Source organism: Trichomycterus rosablanca, chromosome 7, assembly GCF_030014385.1.
Source record: "Trichomycterus rosablanca isolate fTriRos1 chromosome 7, fTriRos1.hap1, whole genome shotgun sequence".
NCBI classification, from domain to species: domain Eukaryota; kingdom Metazoa; phylum Chordata; class Actinopteri; order Siluriformes; family Trichomycteridae; genus Trichomycterus; species Trichomycterus rosablanca.
In genome coordinates, this window is record NC_085994.1 from 29,161,154 (window position 1) to 29,179,801 (window position 18,648).

General features: G+C 38.0%; 1 protein-coding gene across 1 annotated transcript in view; it reads right to left on the minus strand.

Moving 5' to 3' along the window:
• The window catches only part of cfap74 (cilia and flagella associated protein 74), a 127,098-nt gene extending 116,927 nt beyond the window's left edge, over positions 1-10,171 (minus strand). The window contains exons 1-7 of the mRNA XM_062999204.1: positions 10,128-10,171; positions 7,293-7,414; positions 6,471-6,555; positions 6,259-6,402; positions 2,348-2,446; positions 2,155-2,259; positions 362-535 (exon numbers count right to left, since the gene is read on the minus strand). Of these exons, the coding sequence (XP_062855274.1) occupies positions 362-535; positions 2,155-2,259; positions 2,348-2,446; positions 6,259-6,402; positions 6,471-6,555; positions 7,293-7,389 (704 nt within the window). The 5' untranslated portion in view covers positions 7,390-7,414; positions 10,128-10,171. The remainder of the gene's footprint in view (positions 1-361; positions 536-2,154; positions 2,260-2,347; positions 2,447-6,258; positions 6,403-6,470; positions 6,556-7,292; positions 7,415-10,127) is intronic.
• Positions 10,172-18,648: the final 8,477 nt, after the last annotated feature.

Consider the following 18,648-nt stretch of genomic DNA (forward strand, 5'->3'; position numbering starts at 1 on the left):
CCTGGCTTTTGGACTTGTTGCTGATAATGTGGATAGCCCTTTTCACCTTTGGTCTGGAGCACACATTTTGTTGTCTATTTCTTCTAAAAAAAGATCTGGAATACTGACCACAATACACATTTCAACTGTAGGATAGTCCATTTCAGGTGCATCCAAGCCCAAAGAACAAAATTAAAGTCAAAGTAAATGTAGGAAAACTGTGTTTTTTATACTGCCTCAACTCTGATTTGTGGTTGTAAATGCCAATAAAATTACATTTAAGCAAGCTAACAATTAATTAGAAATATTTTTACGAGTATAATCATAGTTATCTCGTATTAATTATAAATGAAAGGTGAGACAGCAATTTTAAAATAAATACCTTTTGTCCCGCTGTGCTTTTAGTTTGGCGTTCTTGGCCATGTTCTTCTCCCTCTGGATTCTTTGAGTGTACTTCTCATGTTTTTGGATTTGTAAGGTCTTTTCGTCTTGCTCCACCTGATGTCGTAGATTCAGAAACTGACCGAGTTCTATCTCCACCTGACACAACTCCAGTCTGTGTCAAAGAAATATTCTAAATGTGTATGCATTTTATGTATTAAAAACACATATCAACAGCACAGGTATCTAGCAATAACAAGTGATCTTTAATGTTCTGCAAGATCAAGAACTACAGTAATAAAATGATTAAGAATAAAGTAGAATGATTATAGGATTAAATGGCCTCTAAACTATCTTTTATTATTTACAACAAAAGCAGTGCACTACACAGAATATATGAACATGATCTGGTAGGTCCGATAGCCATAATCCCTTTTTTAAATAAAAAAAAAGGCATGTCTAAGGTGTATCCTGTGGAAACCTGGTGGTGATGGGGCTTGAACCCACTAACACAGTGGGAGAACAGGCAAAATGTTTACATTTACAGCTCTGACTGATCAGTTCACAGAATACTGTTGCAAAAGTCTTTGGGATCATTTAGTTGTTTTTTGACAAATGCAAGATGATGCAAGAATGTTCTTTTTGGTTGGTAGTGGTTTGTGCCTTGGAGCTCTCCCATGGATGCCCAGTGTGTTTCTTTTTTTTATTATTTATGCATTTTCTCCCCTTTTTTTCCCTTTAGTGCGTCCAATTGCCCAATTGCGTCATGATTCATTTCCACCAATGCCGATCCCTGCTCTGATTGAGGAGAACAAAGCTAACCCACGCCCCCCCTCCGACATGTGGGCAGAATGTCGTATGCATCTTATCACCTACACTTTGACGAGTGCAGTGCAGCTCAGCATTGTGTACGGAGAGACACCCTGAGAGCACTCTTTTCTCATCTTTGTGCAGGCGCCATCAATCATCCAGCAGAGGTCGTAACTGCATTAGTTATGAGAGAGAGACCCTATCCGGCTTAATCCCACCCATATCTGAACAACAGGCCAATCGTTGTTCATGTGGCCGCTCAGCCCAGCCGGCAGCATGTGTTTTACTGCTGCGCCATTATTATGGAACTGTGTACAATGACTGATGCAATTTTATTGCCGGTAGAGTTCACCACAGTTTCAAGTTTTTTTCTATTGGTAGATAAAGGCTTTCTTTGTGGTTCATTGGAGTCCCAGAGCAACGGCTTTGCAACCCTTTCCAGACTGGTAGATCTCAGCAACTAGTTTCCCATCTTTGTTTGATTCTTTTGAGAATGTGGCATCATGTGCTGCTTTTGAGCCCTTCTATCCTGTTCTATCCTCACATTGCCAGACAGGTTTTATTTAAGTGATGGTTTGATTTAGCAGTAATCATGCCTGGGTATGGCTACAAAAATTAAGGCAATTGAATTTGGTTAACTGGTTGATTTAATAGGGGTAATTTCTTTAAACAGCATTCTTTTCCTCAATTAATGAAATTATAATTTGAAAACAAAACTTTACTTGGGTTATATTTGACTAAAATTAAAAACAGTTTGATGCACTAAAACATAAATGTGACAAAAATGCAAAGACTGGGATGCTAGTCTTGTACATATTTTTAGATCCTTTGTGATGTTAGAGAGGCAAAAAATGTCAAAATCTAAATTAATAAATATGATAGGGCTCTACATATCTTCAAAACAATAAATCTGGCAACACTGTTGGACTCTGTTTTTGTTAAACTAAGTAATTCAGCAAACCAGCACTAAGATACAGGACTCACTCGTGCTCCTGTACGACCATGGCCAGATGAGCCTCGAGCTCCTCCGTTGCTTGAAGTTCTGTACACACACACTTGTGACGGGCACGTAGGCGGAATACGGCTGCGCTGTGGAAAACACCACACAAACACAGATGATGAAGAAAGAATACATACTTCTCCTTCTCACCTGCCATGGATTTCCCTTTGTTTTTACCTATTGTCCACCTGCTTCTCCTTTTCAATGTCAATTTCCAAGTCGTTTTTCTGTTGTTCCAGCTCAGTTATGTAGTGGTGACAAGTGTTCAGCTCTTCCCTGTAAACAGGTCAAACAAAAACCAAAAAGGCTTTTTATAGTGAACAATAGCCTTTGTGTTTGCTTTAAAAAACATGACTTTCCAAATTCATTTCTTTGAGCAGCTCTCATGGGTGAGCTGGCAATGAATCATGCCTCATCTTACTGTAGACAGCAACAAGGGATTTTAAGATGACAATGAAAAATAGACCAGTTTTTTGATGATGTTCCAGCTGTGTAAAACTCCAGTCCTTCAAATGGTGCATGATAATTGTACATAAATTGTACATAAATTCTGCTAAAAACTCCAACTGACACACTTTAAAATCCACAAAAAGCTCTTGGTTATGGCAACAAAAGACGTCCAAATTCCATATTAATGCCCAATGGTTCATAGAAAGGTTCATGGCTAGGTGTCTACATATTTTTGCCCATATCTGGGTGCTCAAATTGAGCAAAATATGACTTTAATTTAAGCTTGAACTATATTGAACTGCATTAGTTATGAGAGAGAGCCCTATCCGGCTTAATCCCACCCATATCTGAACAACAGGCCAATCGTTGTTCATGTGGCCGCTTAGCCCAGTCGGCAGCATGTGTTTTACTGCTGCGCCATCATTATGGAACTGTGTACAATGACTGACGCAATTTTATTGCCCGTAGAGTTCACCACTGTTTCAAGTTTTTTTCTATTGGTAGATAAAGGCTTTCTTTGTGGTTCATTGGAGTCCCAGAGCAACGGCTTTGCAACCCTTTCCAGACTGGTAGATCTCAGCAACTAGTTTCACATCTTTGTTTGATTCTTTTGAGAATCATCATGTGCTGCTTTTGAGCCCTTCTATCCTGTTCTATCCTCACATTGCCAGGTTTTATTTAAGTGATGGTTTGAGTAATCATGCCTGGGTATGGCTACAAAAATTAAGGCAATTGAATTTGGTTAACTGGTTGATTTAATAGGGGTAATTTCTTTAAACAGCATTTTTTTCCTCAATTAATGAAATTATAATTTAAATACAAAACTTTACTTGGGTTATATTTGACTAATAGCTTAGCTGTCTTTGTGAGTTGTCCAGATTTATAGCAATTAAGATTGATTTTTTACCTGTTGGTGGATTCATTAGGGCTTTATTATGTTTTTGGCAGTCAACATGAGTCAGAACAAGCACACCAGGAAAGGATTGCATAGGGGGCTAGATTTTATGTGTGATATGTACATCCCTAAAAATATAAAAGGCTCTGTATTTATCAGAAGTAAAAGTAAGTTCCACGTGAAAGCAATTTGTAAACCTAATGAGTAGCTTGCACCCAACAGCACACAGATGTTTATAGAACACTGAAACTCAAAATTGAAATCACAAAAAATAAATGCAGATGCTCTAAATGTGCACGGCCATGTTGCAGGCATATGACCCAATGTTTGTTTCACCCTGCTATTCAAATACAGTGTAACCTGAGTCGCTCCATCCACCCACGTTACAGCTTCTCCACAGCTCATACTAAAGACTAAAAACATATGGAAACCCATTTCATGAAGTGAACACCACAGAGTAGGTGTTATTTAGGTGGTGGATCATTCTCGGTCCCGGAGTGACAATAACATAGTGGTGGTGTGTTAGTGTATGTTGTGCTGGCATGAGTGGATCAGACACAGCAGAGCTGCTAGAGTTTTTAAATACTGTGTCCACTCACTGTCCACTCTATTAGACACTCCTACCTAGTTGGTCCACCTTGTAGATGTAAAGTCAGAGACGATCGCTCATCTATTGCTGCTGTTTGAGTTGGTCATTTTCTAGACCTTAATCAGTGGTCACAGGACGCTGCCCACAGAGCACTGTTGACTGGATGTTTTTGGTTGGTGGACTATTCTCAGTCCAGCAGTGACAGTGAGGTGTTTAAAAACTCCAGCAGCATTGCTGTGTCTGATCCACTCATACAGCACAACACACACTAACACACCACCACCATGGCAGTGTCACTGCAGTGCTGAGAATGATCCACCACCCAAATAATACCTACTGTGTGGTGGTCCTGTGGGGTCCTGACCATTGAAAAACAGGGAGAAAGCAGGCTAAAAAAGTATGTAGAGAAACAGATGGACTACAGTCAGTAATTGTAGAACTACAAAGTGCTTCTATATAGTACGTGGAGCTGATGTGTGTGTAAAAAAATGCTGCTAAGTAAGAATGCTTTCAAATGCTTTTAAATGAACCAAAGCAAATCTAAATCAAAACAGAAGGCTGTTTTGCCTTCAAAACAGCATCAGTTCTTCTAGGTACACTTGCAAACAGTTTTTGAAGGAACTCTGCAGTGAGGTTGTTTCAGACATCTTGGAGAACTAACTACAGATCTTCTGTGGATGTAGGCTTGCTCAAATCTTTCTGTCTCTTCACGTAATCCCAGACTTGATGATGTTAAGATCAGGGCTCTGTGGGTGCCATATTATCACTTCCAGCACTCCTTGTTTGTCTTTACACTAAAGGTAGTTCTTAATGACATTGGCTGTATGTTTGGGGTTGTTGTCCTGCTGTATAATCAATTTGGAGCCAATCAGACACCTCGCTGATGGTACTGCATGATGGATAAGTATCTGCCCGTATTTTACAGCATTGAGGACACCATTAATCCATGTAAAACCTATGGTTTTTTGGCCGCAATACTTAAATGAATACCACTTCTGGCCAGAATTCTCTAAACATAAGATGGGTGTACCTGAGTGGCACTGGTTTCTGCCAGTTCTGAGCTGATAGCACTGCTGCACAACTTCCAGTTTTGAAGGGAAGAAAGCATGTCTTTTACCTGCTGCACTCAGTTTCTTTGGCTGACCACTGCATCTTTGGTCCTCAAGGTTGCCCGTTTCTTTGCACTTCTTTAAAAGAGCTTGAGCAGCACATCTTGAATCCTCAGTCTGCTTTGAAATCTTTGCCTAGAAGAGACCTTGCTGATGCAGTATAACTAACTACTTTGTGTCTTGTTGCTGTGCTCTGTCTTGCAATGGTGTATGACCTGTGACATGAAACTGTTTTACACAGTCTTTGGAGCAGTCTGACTGTTCCTCACCCAGTTTTAAACCTCCTATACAGCTGTTTTTGTTTCAGTTAATGACTGTTTCAACCTACATATGAAAATGATGATCATTATCACCTGTTTGGTATAATTGGTTAATCATACACCTCACTATAATCCTACAAAATCATTGACTTTGTGCAAGTGTACCTAGAACAACTGAGGACAATATGAGGACAAAGTGCGGTCACACAATATATCAATTTGATTTAGATTTTTTTGTTTGAATATTTACTTGGCATTTTGTTAATCGACAAAAATAAACTATTTTTAAAGGCATTTTTCTTCACACCTGTGTAACATGTATATATACACACACACACATATACATACACACACACACACATAGCCTAGAGCTCTTTTCTTTTTTCAGGAAATGTGTGGTCATCTTCCTCTAGTCTTTTATCAGGGGAAACCTTTGATCACAGAATGCTGTTGGCTTTATATTTTTAGTTGGAGCAACATTCTTACCCCCAATTAAGTGTTTGTAAATCCCAGCAACACTGATGCATCTGATCCACCATGTTATTACCATGTTAGTGTCATTGCAGTGCTAAGAACTGTTAATTACCCAAATAACATCTGGTCAGTGGGGGTCCTATGGATGTCGCTTTCAAGTAATAAATGTGGTAGTGGATGATGACAAAATGTACAGAGCCACAGATGGTTTACAGTCAGCAATTTGTATACATACAAAATTTATATTTATAGTAGCTGTAGCTCAATAATAAATTCATGTGCGTAACGAATGTGTGTGTGTGTAGGCAGACCTAGCTTTTAGCACATTGAGCTCCTTCTGCTTGTAAAAGCTGTCCAACTGGTTAAGGCCTTTTCTCAGCTTGAGCTTCCAGGACCTGTCCATGTTACTCATCTTTCTTTCATCAAGCTTCATATCTCCAGACTTGCTCTTTTCCCTAAAGTACAGAAAGTCATACAAGTACTCATAAATGTTCTTACACATTATGTGACGAGTAAGTCCTACCATTCTGGGTCTTCCAAATTCAGAAAGAACTCTGAGGGAAAGCTGTCTTCAGTGTTGAACACTTCGTCCCAAGTTCCATCTTCTTCTTCTCATGTGGAAGGCATGTAAGATGGTAAAAATATGTAAATACATTAACTCACCTCAATGTGGTTATATCAACATCAATTAAAGCTTAATACAACACAATAAAAAGTATATAAACACCTGAACATTTAGATATATGACATATATTTATCCAAAGGGACATACAGTTGTGACTAATACAGTGCAAGCAAGGTGGGCTTAAACAAGCAACCTTCTGATCACCAGTCCAGTACCCTAACCATAAAGGCTACCATAACTAGTAATGTAACACCTATCACCAATGTACAAATCTATTTTTGGAAAAGTGTGAAATGCACATAAGAGCCTTTATAACACCTGTTAGGAACTATTGTGACTGACACACATGAATTAAAAAATTAGAAGGGGTGTCCCAATACTCTTTTGTCCATATAGTGTATAATCAAATATAGAATTTGATGCCTGCTACACACTCCAAAAAAGTTAGGACAGATGCATGTTTATCAATGTGTTGCATTGCATAATTACACTTTTTAATAGTTTATGGATACTAATAGTTTTGCATATACTGTTCCATTCTATGAATTTCTATAACCAACTGCTTCACAACTGAACTGCTATTGCATTTAGATGTTTCCACTCTACAGTAACAATGCTTGAACACTGTAGAAATGTTTAACAGTAGTTTTAACAGGAAAGTAATTAAAACAGACTTGTTAAAAAAGATTGCAAATCTGTTTGTCTATGGCTATTGTATACCGTCATCTTCTGTGTCTTCATCTGTCCAGGTATTTTGTGGTGCTTTAGGTGAAGCATCAGAAGCTTCTGGAAAGACTTCAGAGGCACTTTCCTCCATACCAATGTTGATGTTTACAACTGATCTGTAAAATAAGACATTGTAACCCTGAAAAGTATTATCTACCTTGATTTGCCAAAATATAATAATCATCCACCTAATATGGAATCAAAATAGCTCAGACCTACCAAGGCATTGCCAGTGTTCATTTTCATTTCATTTTCAGCATTTAGCAGACGCTTTTATCCAAAGCAACTTACAATTATGACTGAACATGATTTTTGAGCAATTGAGGGTTAAGGGCCTTGCTCAGGGACCCAACAGTAGCAACTTGGTGGTGGCGGGGCTTGAACCGGCAACCTTCTGATTACTAGTCCAGTACCTTAACCACTGAGCTACCACTGCACAGTGTTCACTGGTATATAGTGCCAGGATGTTACCAGCAGCATATTTGTGGGTTTGTTATAATGTTTTGAATCATCAGTGTCTAACAGTAATTATACACTTCTCAAAAAATTGAGAGAAATGGCATGAAATCTGTCTGAATACCTCATAGTGAATGTTATGCTGCCTGCAACATCATCCAGCATGACCGGTTTGGCAGTGGGTCAGTGATGGTCTGGGAAGGCATTTGTTTAAAGGGTCGCACAAACATTTATGTGATAGCCAACAATACCCTCACTGCTATTAGGTACCGGAATGAAATCCTCAGAACCTTCTGCTGTCAGACCTTACTCTAGTGCAGTGGGCATTGGGTTCCTCCTAGTGTTAGACAATGCCCAGCCTCATGTGACCAGAGCGTGTAGGCAATTCCTGGATAACAAAGGCATTGATGCCACTGACTAGCCCTTACATTCCCTGGACCTGAAACCAATTCAGAATCTATGGGGCATTATACATCAGCGCATCCGACACACAGGTAGTGCTACAGACTGACAGCCTATGATTTCATTCTTTACTTTGATTATCGGTGTGATTTTGAATTCAGGCCTCAGTGCATTAATGATTTTGGTTTACAGTGACCGCTGTTACGCCATTTTGTTCTTAACAAATTTTGAGCAGTGTATATTATTAGCCGTCTAGCAGTCAGTGTTTGCATCACATTGCATAGTTATCCAAAGTGCTGTTAACCCTTTGAGTTTCTCATCAGTGACTTATACATCTTTACATTTTAAATATACAGTTGGAATCAAAAATATTCACCCCCCATAAGGATTTATAACTCATATAAACTTTTCTGCAGAGCTAGATTTTTCTATAAAGAAAGTATTTTTCACTTGAATGATACAGCAAATTAACTAAATGAAAATTAACCATGTAGAAGTTTACAGTAACAGTGTCCTGTTTATAGTGGATTGACACAGTCAACCTCTACCTAATAATGCTGATTTTAAAACCCATTGCTAGTCTGAAGGACCTAAAGTTAGGTTACAGCACAATTAAACTATTAGGAACTTAATAAAACACTTAATTTGCTTACAGTCATGGTGAAAAACTAAAGAGCTGTCACAAAAGCTAAAAGAGGAGATGATTTAATTTTACAAGGGCAATAGGTCTAAGATTTACAAGACCTTGAACATTCATAGAGACACAATTTGGAGAACTCTCCATACGTTCTAAATTTAAGATGCAGCAAACCTTTCTGGATTTGCTCTTCCAGTCTCTGGATTTAAACCCCACAGAAATTCTTGATGGGATTTAAAGAAAGCAGTTGCAGCATAAGACTTCACACAAGAAGAATGTAAGATCATTACAAATGAGAGGTGTTAGAAGCTTGTTAGCACTTCACTACCTCGGCCTTTGTCCCGTTCGGTTGCGGGGTCGGCTCTCAGCGGATCATGATCCGCATTGATTTGGCATAATTTTTACGCCGGATGCCCTTCCTGACACAACCCTCCCTATTTTATCCGGGCTGATTCGTGCTAGGTATCTATAGGAAACGTGCTAGGTATCTATAGGACATTTCAGTGTTTCCAATTAGCCTGGTGGCATGTTTTTGGACTGTGGGAGGAAACCGGAGCACCCGGAGGAAACCCACGCGGACACGGGGAGAACATGCAAACTCCGCAAAGAAAGGACCCGGACCGCCCCACCTGGGGATTGAACCCAGGACCTACTTGCTGTGAGGCGACAGTGCTACCTAAGCCACCGTACCTCCCCTTGTTAACACTAACAATATCACTTATTAGAGGTTATCAAGGCAAAATGATGTTCCATCAAGCTAGGGGTTGAATAATACTGAATGGACATTTGTCAAGTTAAAAAAACTAAAAAATAGAGGTTTTGCGTTAAAACACAAAGTTACATACATTTGTATATATTAATAAATATTATTATTATAGTTTACTGATATTTTATATTAAACCAGACAAACTACAGGTCCAAATGGCTTAATAGTTTAGTCACTCCTAACAACTGTGTTCCATAAATCATCAGACACATCCCAGTTCTAGCTGACCCGGTTTTCCCTGTGTCCTGCCTGCCACGGTTGAATAGTAGCGTCTCAGTTTTAGAAGCGTTGACGCTTGTTTTGAATTTACTCACATTGCCTTAATTAAAATAAAAATGCACCTTAAATGTATGAATAAATATTTGTTTGTTTTAACGAGAGGAGCATTGCAACACTGTACGGTGTAGAGTGAACTTCACATTCGCTAGTTTATCTAGACGCGTTTAACTGTAGCCATACAGCCCACCCAGATAATTAAACACATTAAAATACAAAACACACTTTGGCCAGTTATAAATACTATTGTACTTTTATATCTTATAGAATTTTTATGTTAATATTTTCTTACCAAACTTTTAGCTTAGCTCGAGTCGCTGTTTGCAGTGTTTCCATGGAGACAGGCGCTAGGCTAAGGGGAGCTTTTAGCTGGCTGAATCCCAAATGGTTTCCAGTGGTTGTTATAAGTTGTAATGCATAGGGGATAGGGAGGCTGGAGCTATTTGGAATTAACCCCATGATTCTTAGATATGTTTCGTGTGTTCAGACGAAATGTTTTTATTATTATTATTATTATTGTTGTTGTTGTTTTGTTGTTATTGTTGTTGTTACTATTAACCTGTGCCTAACATAGATTTGATTATTGTGTCACATGTACTATGTATGTGGACAAGGCCAGTAAGATTAGTCATATTGTCTATAAATATACCCATAACCAATATATTGTATATATTTATAACTATAACGATATCTTTATTTCTATATTTATACTTATATAGCTGTATATTTACATTTACATTTTCAGCATACGCTTTTATCCAAAGCGACTTACACAATGAGCGGAACACGATGAGCAATTGAGGGTTAAGGGCCTTGCTCAGGGACCCAACAGTGGCAACTCAGTGGTGGCGGGGCTTGAACCGGCAACCGTCTGTTTACTAGTCCACTACCTTAACCACTGAGCTACCACTGGTATATATTGTTTATAAGAATACATACACTACTGCTTCTATTACAGTAGACCCTTGGCTTACAAATATAATTGGTTCAGAAGGGCTGTTCTTAAGTCAAAATGTTTGTTAGTTAAACCTATTTTTCCCATAAGAAATCATGTAAATAGAACTAATCCGTGCCAGACCTCACAAACCACCCCCTTACCTAACCTTTCTAATGTCTTAAATGCTCTTTTTTGTTATAAATACAAGTATATTTTCTCTTAATCTTAAATTATAGAATAGATAATACTGTAATAAATAATAACAAACAACAATACACAGTAGTACTGTACATAAAAACACACATCTCAGTACAGTACGTGTGCTGTACTATACACCATAATAAATTTACTTCTTTTTTTATAAATTGTATCTACCAGTAACAACAATAACTCTCAAATTTCTTTATTATTTCCTTCTTTATTTCAATAGTATTGTATTTTGTAGGTGTAATTGCACAAAAGAAAAAATACTTTACTCGTACTTTACTTACTTCCTTCTTCTCTCTCACTCACTGTCCCCTCTGTCTTATACACAGTGACAGCTACTGGCAGGAGTAATTATACAACAACGAATGTAATAGATTTGTTCTTTTTCTCACCACTTAGCTTTCTCTGCACCTTATTTGGGGCCATTTTAATATTGAATTTTACAAAATATAAAGGAAGTCCAGATGTATGCAAAACACCAACATTAACTACATTCAATTTGGACAAATTCCCACAGACACACTCCAAAGTCTTGTAATAAGCCTTCTATGCTTATGGTTTTGGAATACAATATCCAACAACCTCACGGTCAGGTGGACACTCATATGGCACATCCTTTAAATTGTTAAACATTTAGCTAGTAGAGTGTTGCTGGGTTTGAACGCTGATTATGGTTAGAAAAGCGTAGTTTACATTCTGATTCAACCCACACGCATTGGATAGGGTTGGGTTCAGGGTTATGTATAAGGCAGTCAATTATCACACCAAACTCAACAAACCATTTTAATAGGCCTAGCTTTGTGTGTGTGTTTTTAGGTAAAACTACAAACAGTCTTTCCCAAACTGCTTTTAAAGTTGAAACCTCACAATTTTTTAGAATGTCAATGTATGCTACAACATTAGGGTTTTCCAGACCATAAAAATGTGCACAAATCATTATTCTTTTTTCATTAAAGTTTACAAACTGCACATGTATCTGGGCAGGTTGTGTTTTCCTGGCACAACCCATTTGGACAGATTGTGTTTTCATCCAAACACAGATTTCCCTGTCAGACTTCCAGGATCAAGAATATGACCAGAGTCTAATAGTGCACTATGCATGGTTATCTTAGGTTTATGAGTACTAATTTCATTGCTAAGTTGTTGTTACTTGTAGGTATTTTCGATTCATAATAACAACAATTACAGCTGGCAGTTCTAAATTTAGCAAACTGCTTAGTTATAATACTAGAATACATATTTCAACCTAATGTTTGTCTAAGAACATTTCATATACTTAAATGTGTGTCTACATATTATTGGCAGGGTAATGTATTTTTAGTTATCCAGTATACACTAATCAGCCATACCATTAAAACCACCTCCTTGTTTCTACACTTACTGTCCATTTTATCAGCTCCACTTACCATATCGGAGCACTTTGTAGTTCTACAATTACTGACTATAGTCCATCTTTTTCTCTGCATGCTTTTTTTAACCGGTATCACCCTGTTCTTTAATGGTCAGGACCCCCACATGACCACTACAGAGCAGGTATTATTTAGGTGGTGAATCACTGACATGGTGGTGGTGTGTTAGTGTGTGTTGTGCTGGTATAAGTGAACCAGACACAGCAGTGCTGCTGGAGTTTTTAAATACCGTGTTCACTCACTGTCCACTCTATTAGACACTCCTACCTAGTTGGTCCACCTTGTAGATGTAAAGTCAGACATGATCGCTCATCTTTTGCTGCTGTTTGAGTTGGCCATCTTCTAGACCTTCATCAGTGGTCACAGGACGCTGCCCACGGGGCGCTGTTGGATGGATATTTTTGGTTGGGTGACTATTCTCAGTCCAGCAGTGACAGTGAGGTATTTACAAACTCCATCAGCATTGCTATGTCTGATCCACTCATACCAGCACAACACACACTAACACACCACCACCATGTCAATGTCACTGCAGTGCTGAGAATGACCCACCACCCAAGTAATACCTACTCTGTAGTGGTCCTGGGAGAGTCCTGACCATTAAAGAGCAGCATGAAAGGGGGTAACAAAGCATGCAGAGAAACAGATGGACTACAGTCAGTAATTGTAGAACTACAAAGTGCTTCTATATGGTAAGTGGAGCTGATAAAATGGACAGTGAGTGTAGAAACAAGGAGGTGGTTTTAATGTTATGGCTGATCAGTGTATGTACAGTTCTTTTTGGGGCTCAAGGCATATCTCAGTCTACACAGATGCTTCTAGAGAACAGAAATAGATGTAAAAATATAACTTCAATAGATTTATTGAGGCAGAACTTGGCTTATGCAATATCACTGACAGAATTTCAGTGTTCTGTAATCGACCATATAAGCATTTGTGTTTGTGTGAGTTTGCTAAATGACTACATCTTCTGCTAATGTTTGAATGTTAGAAAGAAATAATTTTACTAATCTTGTTTTTTCTGTCCCCAGGACTACAATACAAAAATAAACTGGACAATTTTAACAAGAAGAAAAAAATACTTCATGTAAATCGTTAGATATCTTTTCAATACTAGGAAGATAAGTGTCCTTTCTTCTATCATAGCTGCGGCACAGTGATAGGGATCTTCTTGTCGTCAGCAGGATTTCTCCTGCAGTCAAAGTACAGAGTAAGCTAAAATTATTGTCACTTTAACTTGCGTTGGTGCTCCTTCTTTTTAAACCCAATGTCATTGGAACAGCCAACCTTTATGTGGTTCTGATTTAGCTGTGCCTGTATGTGACTGTCTGTGTGAGAATAAAAGGCATAGAATTCCAATTATCAGCGAACACACATGGAGGAGCTTGTCTAAAAGGACAGCATGTGCACCACGGGCCATAAAGCTTTGTGGATCCAAACGACTGGTGCGGTGTCACAAAACATCCTGTTACACTTTCTGAAGAGAGAGAAAACTATGTTCTTCACTCTAAAATACTCACATTTATCCCTAGGGGCCTGAACATGGAAACCAGGGTTGGTAAAAAATGCAGTGGGACACACTGGTCATATATCAAATCTCCAGAGAAGACTATGACACAGATTCTCCCTCCAGTATTGTAACAGCTCTCTTTTTCGTGGTTGATTTAAAGCACAAACTTGAGATGGATTTACCCTTGCAAAATGTATGGGATCCGCATACCAGGCATGAGCTTGTTCTTTATTATGTTGAAGTGGTCCAACTAGGCTTTTTCTGCCGATGGTGGGTTGGATTATAGGAATGCATTGATTACTTGTATTATATTTTAAATTAACATATATAATCAGAAAGAAAGAAAATAATGGTGTCATAAATGTATTAATACTGTATTAAATGTATTAATACGTGCACTGTATTAATGTAGTCATTTTGTTAATTACTAGTGAAAGGTTTGTCAGACATGCCTTTATTCTTTATTCAGTTTGATCAGGTTGAAACACCAATCACAAGCCAAGAATTTATCTTGGACAGGATGCAACACACCCTAACTAAATCTCACTTATACCGATCAGCCATAACATTAAAACCACCTCCTTGTTTCTACACTTACTGTCCATTTTATCAGCTCCACTTACCATATAGAATCACTTTGTAGTTCTACAATTATTGACTGTAGTCCATCTGTTTCTCTGCATGCTATGTTAGCCCCCTTTCATGCTGTTCTTCAATTGTCAGGTCTCTCCCAGGACCACTACAGAGCATGTATCATTTAGGTGGTGAATCATTCTCAGCACTGCAGTGACACTGACATGGTGGTGGTGTGTTAGTGTGTGTTGTGCTGGTATGAGACACAGCAATGCTGCTGGAGTTTTTAAACACATCACTGTCACTGCTAGACTGAGAATAGTCCACCAACCAAAAATATATCCAGCCAACAGTGCCCCGTGGGCAGCGCCTTGTGACCACTGATGAAGGTCTAGAAGATGACCAACTCAAACAGCAGCAATAGATGAGCGATCGTCTCTGACTTTACATCTACAAGGTGGTTCAACTAGGTAGGAGTTTCTAATAAAGTGGACAGTGAGTGGTCACTGCAGTGCTGAGAATGATCCACCATTTAAATAATACCTGCTCTGTGGTGATCCTGTGGGGGTCCTGACCATTGAAGAACAGGGTGAAAGCAGGCTAATGAGTTATGTAAGGAAAGAGATGGACTACAGTCAGTAATTGGAGAACTTTAAAGTGATTCTATATAAGTGGAGCTGATGAAATGAACAGTGAATGTAGAAACAAGGAGATGGTTTTAATGTTATGGCTGATCAGTGTATATCTAAAAGTAATGCAGTTCACCTACTGTATGTTTTGAGGGTGGGGGCAGCCAGGTCCTCAGGACCAGGTTTAAGCTCAGGCACTCACTCTGTTCTCTTTCATCAAATTTTCATTCTGTTACTTATAATTCCACTTATTTTTGTTTAGTGATTTGTCTTGGTCAGGGCCGCTGTGTCTGGCAGCCTGCTCCATTTAATATCTAAATTCATAATGCCCACTTTGAATGTGTTGTTATACAACAAGTTAATTTAAAACAATAAGGTATTTAAATAGGTTATGATGTAACAGTGCACACTCAAAATTTCAAATATCTGAGAGTTCTACAGTGGTGTAACAATCCTTAAGAGTAATTTAAAATAACTAAGAGTATTTCTAAAACTATAGGGCAATTAACACTTTTAGACTAATTACCTTATAAAATCTGGCTCATGTGCGTGATACATCAGAACCATCATGATGATTCAGTACAGCACATTTAGTTTGAATAAACCATAAAAAAAACACATCCCACATGATTTGCTGGCCTGTTTAAAGCAATTAGGAATCCAGCACACTCTTAGTTCTCCAGGATCCTCTGAAGCACTTCTTTTGTAGGTAGCAGAATTTGGGTCATGCAGAGAATATCAGGGTATGAAATTCTCCAGGCAAATTGTTATATAGAAACGATATCAGGGTATTTCAGGAAATCAAGAGCCCTATGTTTTAATTGGGATAATTTTAAGGTTCATTTTTTGTTCTTTTAAGAGTTGTTATCTGACACATCTGTTATGCTATGACCACCAAAATAGGTGCCCCAACAAGCTATTAAAATACCTTGACACTACAGGTCTACATATTTTTCTAACCATAGCCACAGTGCCTTAATAAGCTCTTTATATTAAAAATACTGAAATTCTACAATATATAAATGTTGTAAATCATATACAAACAAGCTTTTCTGTATGACCTACTCTATAAATAGTGCATTCACACACAATTGCTGTGTTTAAAATAGTGGTTTGGAGTGTGCACATATTCTTAATAATTTAGTCTATACTGAAAACCTCAGACTTCAGTATTATATTCCAGAAGTCATCAGACTGCCAAAATCAAAGTTACATCTAGAGGACCCCTGTCCTATATTGTCTTATGTATCATTTATACAAGATCTTCACATTAATGAGCATGCATTTCTGTACTGCGCTAAAAACAATGCCTAATACGAGATTGGATTCATCTCAATGCTAGCGGCAATTCATGTTCTTGCACACACACAAACAGACAGCCACCCACATACATCAACCCCCTTCTCCGTGCACTCCTACACAGCAGGAGTACCAGTGCTGAAGGACTACCCTACTGTACTGTTTTAACCTGTACATTATGACCTCAAATAAACACCACAGCTGTTCATTCAAATCTTTATTAGTACACTACAGAAACAATTTTCTCCACCAGTTTATTGTTTTTTGTGCTTTACCCCCTAACCTTGGAGGATTAATGCATATTCATTTCTACATTAATGCATATTGTCAGATATAGCCTACACAGTCTAAAATAAACTGCAGTGTAGTTCTGTTTTGGTTGCATCGTGTGGCATCTTTTTGCCATGTCAAACACTGCCTGTGGAGTTTGGTATGTACTTCCTTTGTTTTCATGGTTTTCCCAAGAGTACTCAGTTTTTCTCTGACTTCTAAGAACATGACAGCTAACTAAGTATTAATGAATTTAAAGCCCTTACTTGTGTACAACATCTTATACAACATCTTATATAAAAAATTAAACCGATTTAATAATATGTATAATATAATGTCTATCTAGGGTCTGATTTTATCATCACTACTCAGATTCATCATCATCATGTTTTACCACCACCTTATGCTAATTAGGGTCACAGCAGGTCCAGCTTCCCCAGAATCAATGGACGCAATGCAGCATTGCATTTTGGACAGAATGCCAATCCATTGCAGGGCACTTCTTGCACCGAAAAAGTAATTTAATTACTAATCAAATATACGTATTTAGTGCAAACGGTCTTACAATTGCAAATTTAACAACATCCAGATGTCTCGGTTTGAATGACAAATTTTAAATTATGGGGATTGGGTCGGGTTAGCAGTCATTCCTTTTTTAAGACTTTATATATTTACAAACTCAAAACAAAGGCCAGCAACAAAGTCCACAATTATACATTTCTTTGAATTGTCTTTAGATTCAGCTTTTGTTAAAATGGTTACTGATTTTGTATTTTATTTATCATCCTTTTCTGTAGAATCAGGTATTTCTCAAATACAACACTTACACACCATTGAGTCAAAACATTAGGACCACCCATCCAATATGCTGTTACAATAGACCTCACCTGCTGAGACAAGACATCTAAAGGATTCCTGTGGTTTGCACCAGTCGCCATAGCCTTCATGCTCTCTGGCATCAATGAGACTTGACCGCCCAAAAAGCATGGCTTGTCTTCAATGTAGTCTTCCGATCATAGGGATTTGGCCCTTATTAAAGTTTTTTAGGTCTTTTTGCTTTCCATATCTGCTGCATCTTACTGCATGAGCCACTTATTTAAAATTTTAGAATATGATAAGTAGTAGTCATTAATGCCAAATGTGGTGCCACCAATCATTAAGTAAACATGGCAGTTGCCTTTTGATATAAGTATTGGATACCTTTACTCCCAACATAGTATGTTCTGTTCATTGACCGAAATCATTTGGTGTGACGAGTACAAAAAAGCACAGAGAATCAGAAATGGGGCGATAACTTTTTCACAACACTGTAAACACGAAAATAAACGAATGTACACCAAAATAATAATAATGTTCCATACAGAATGAAATCGACTCCTGTGAAGGCTGACATCCAGAGATCAACAGAGATCTGGAGATGCCAGGCCATTAAGATTTATGTTGTTGTGAGGCACTACTTTGCTACCACTTAGAATATTCTTCCCTTTAAAAAAGCAACTGATTTTTGGACTCACGTCCACATGCCATGGCTCCATCAGTCAGAGCCTCAGCTATATATGCTCAGGTATATCTTATTTTATTCCTAAATGAAATACCTTAACTGTAAATTATTCACTTAAATAAGCATTATTAAATGCATGTTGAACATACATACTTTACACGATAGCACTTATTTTAGTGAAAGGGCACATAAAGCTGCCTAAAATATTAAAGATCCTAGTTTCAGCCTTGTTTATCTGTTACTTAAACCCAAAAATGCATACTGAATCATTTGGTGTGACGAGTACAAAAAAGCAAAGAGAATCAGAAATGGGGCAATTACTTTTTCACAACACTGTAAACACGAAAACACACCAAAATAATAAATGTTCCAAGACGTACAGAATGAAATCGACTCTGGTGAACACTGACATCCAGAGATCAACAGAGATCTGAATGTTACATAACAGCCTAGAAACTTGAGTCGTGCCTGGATTTAA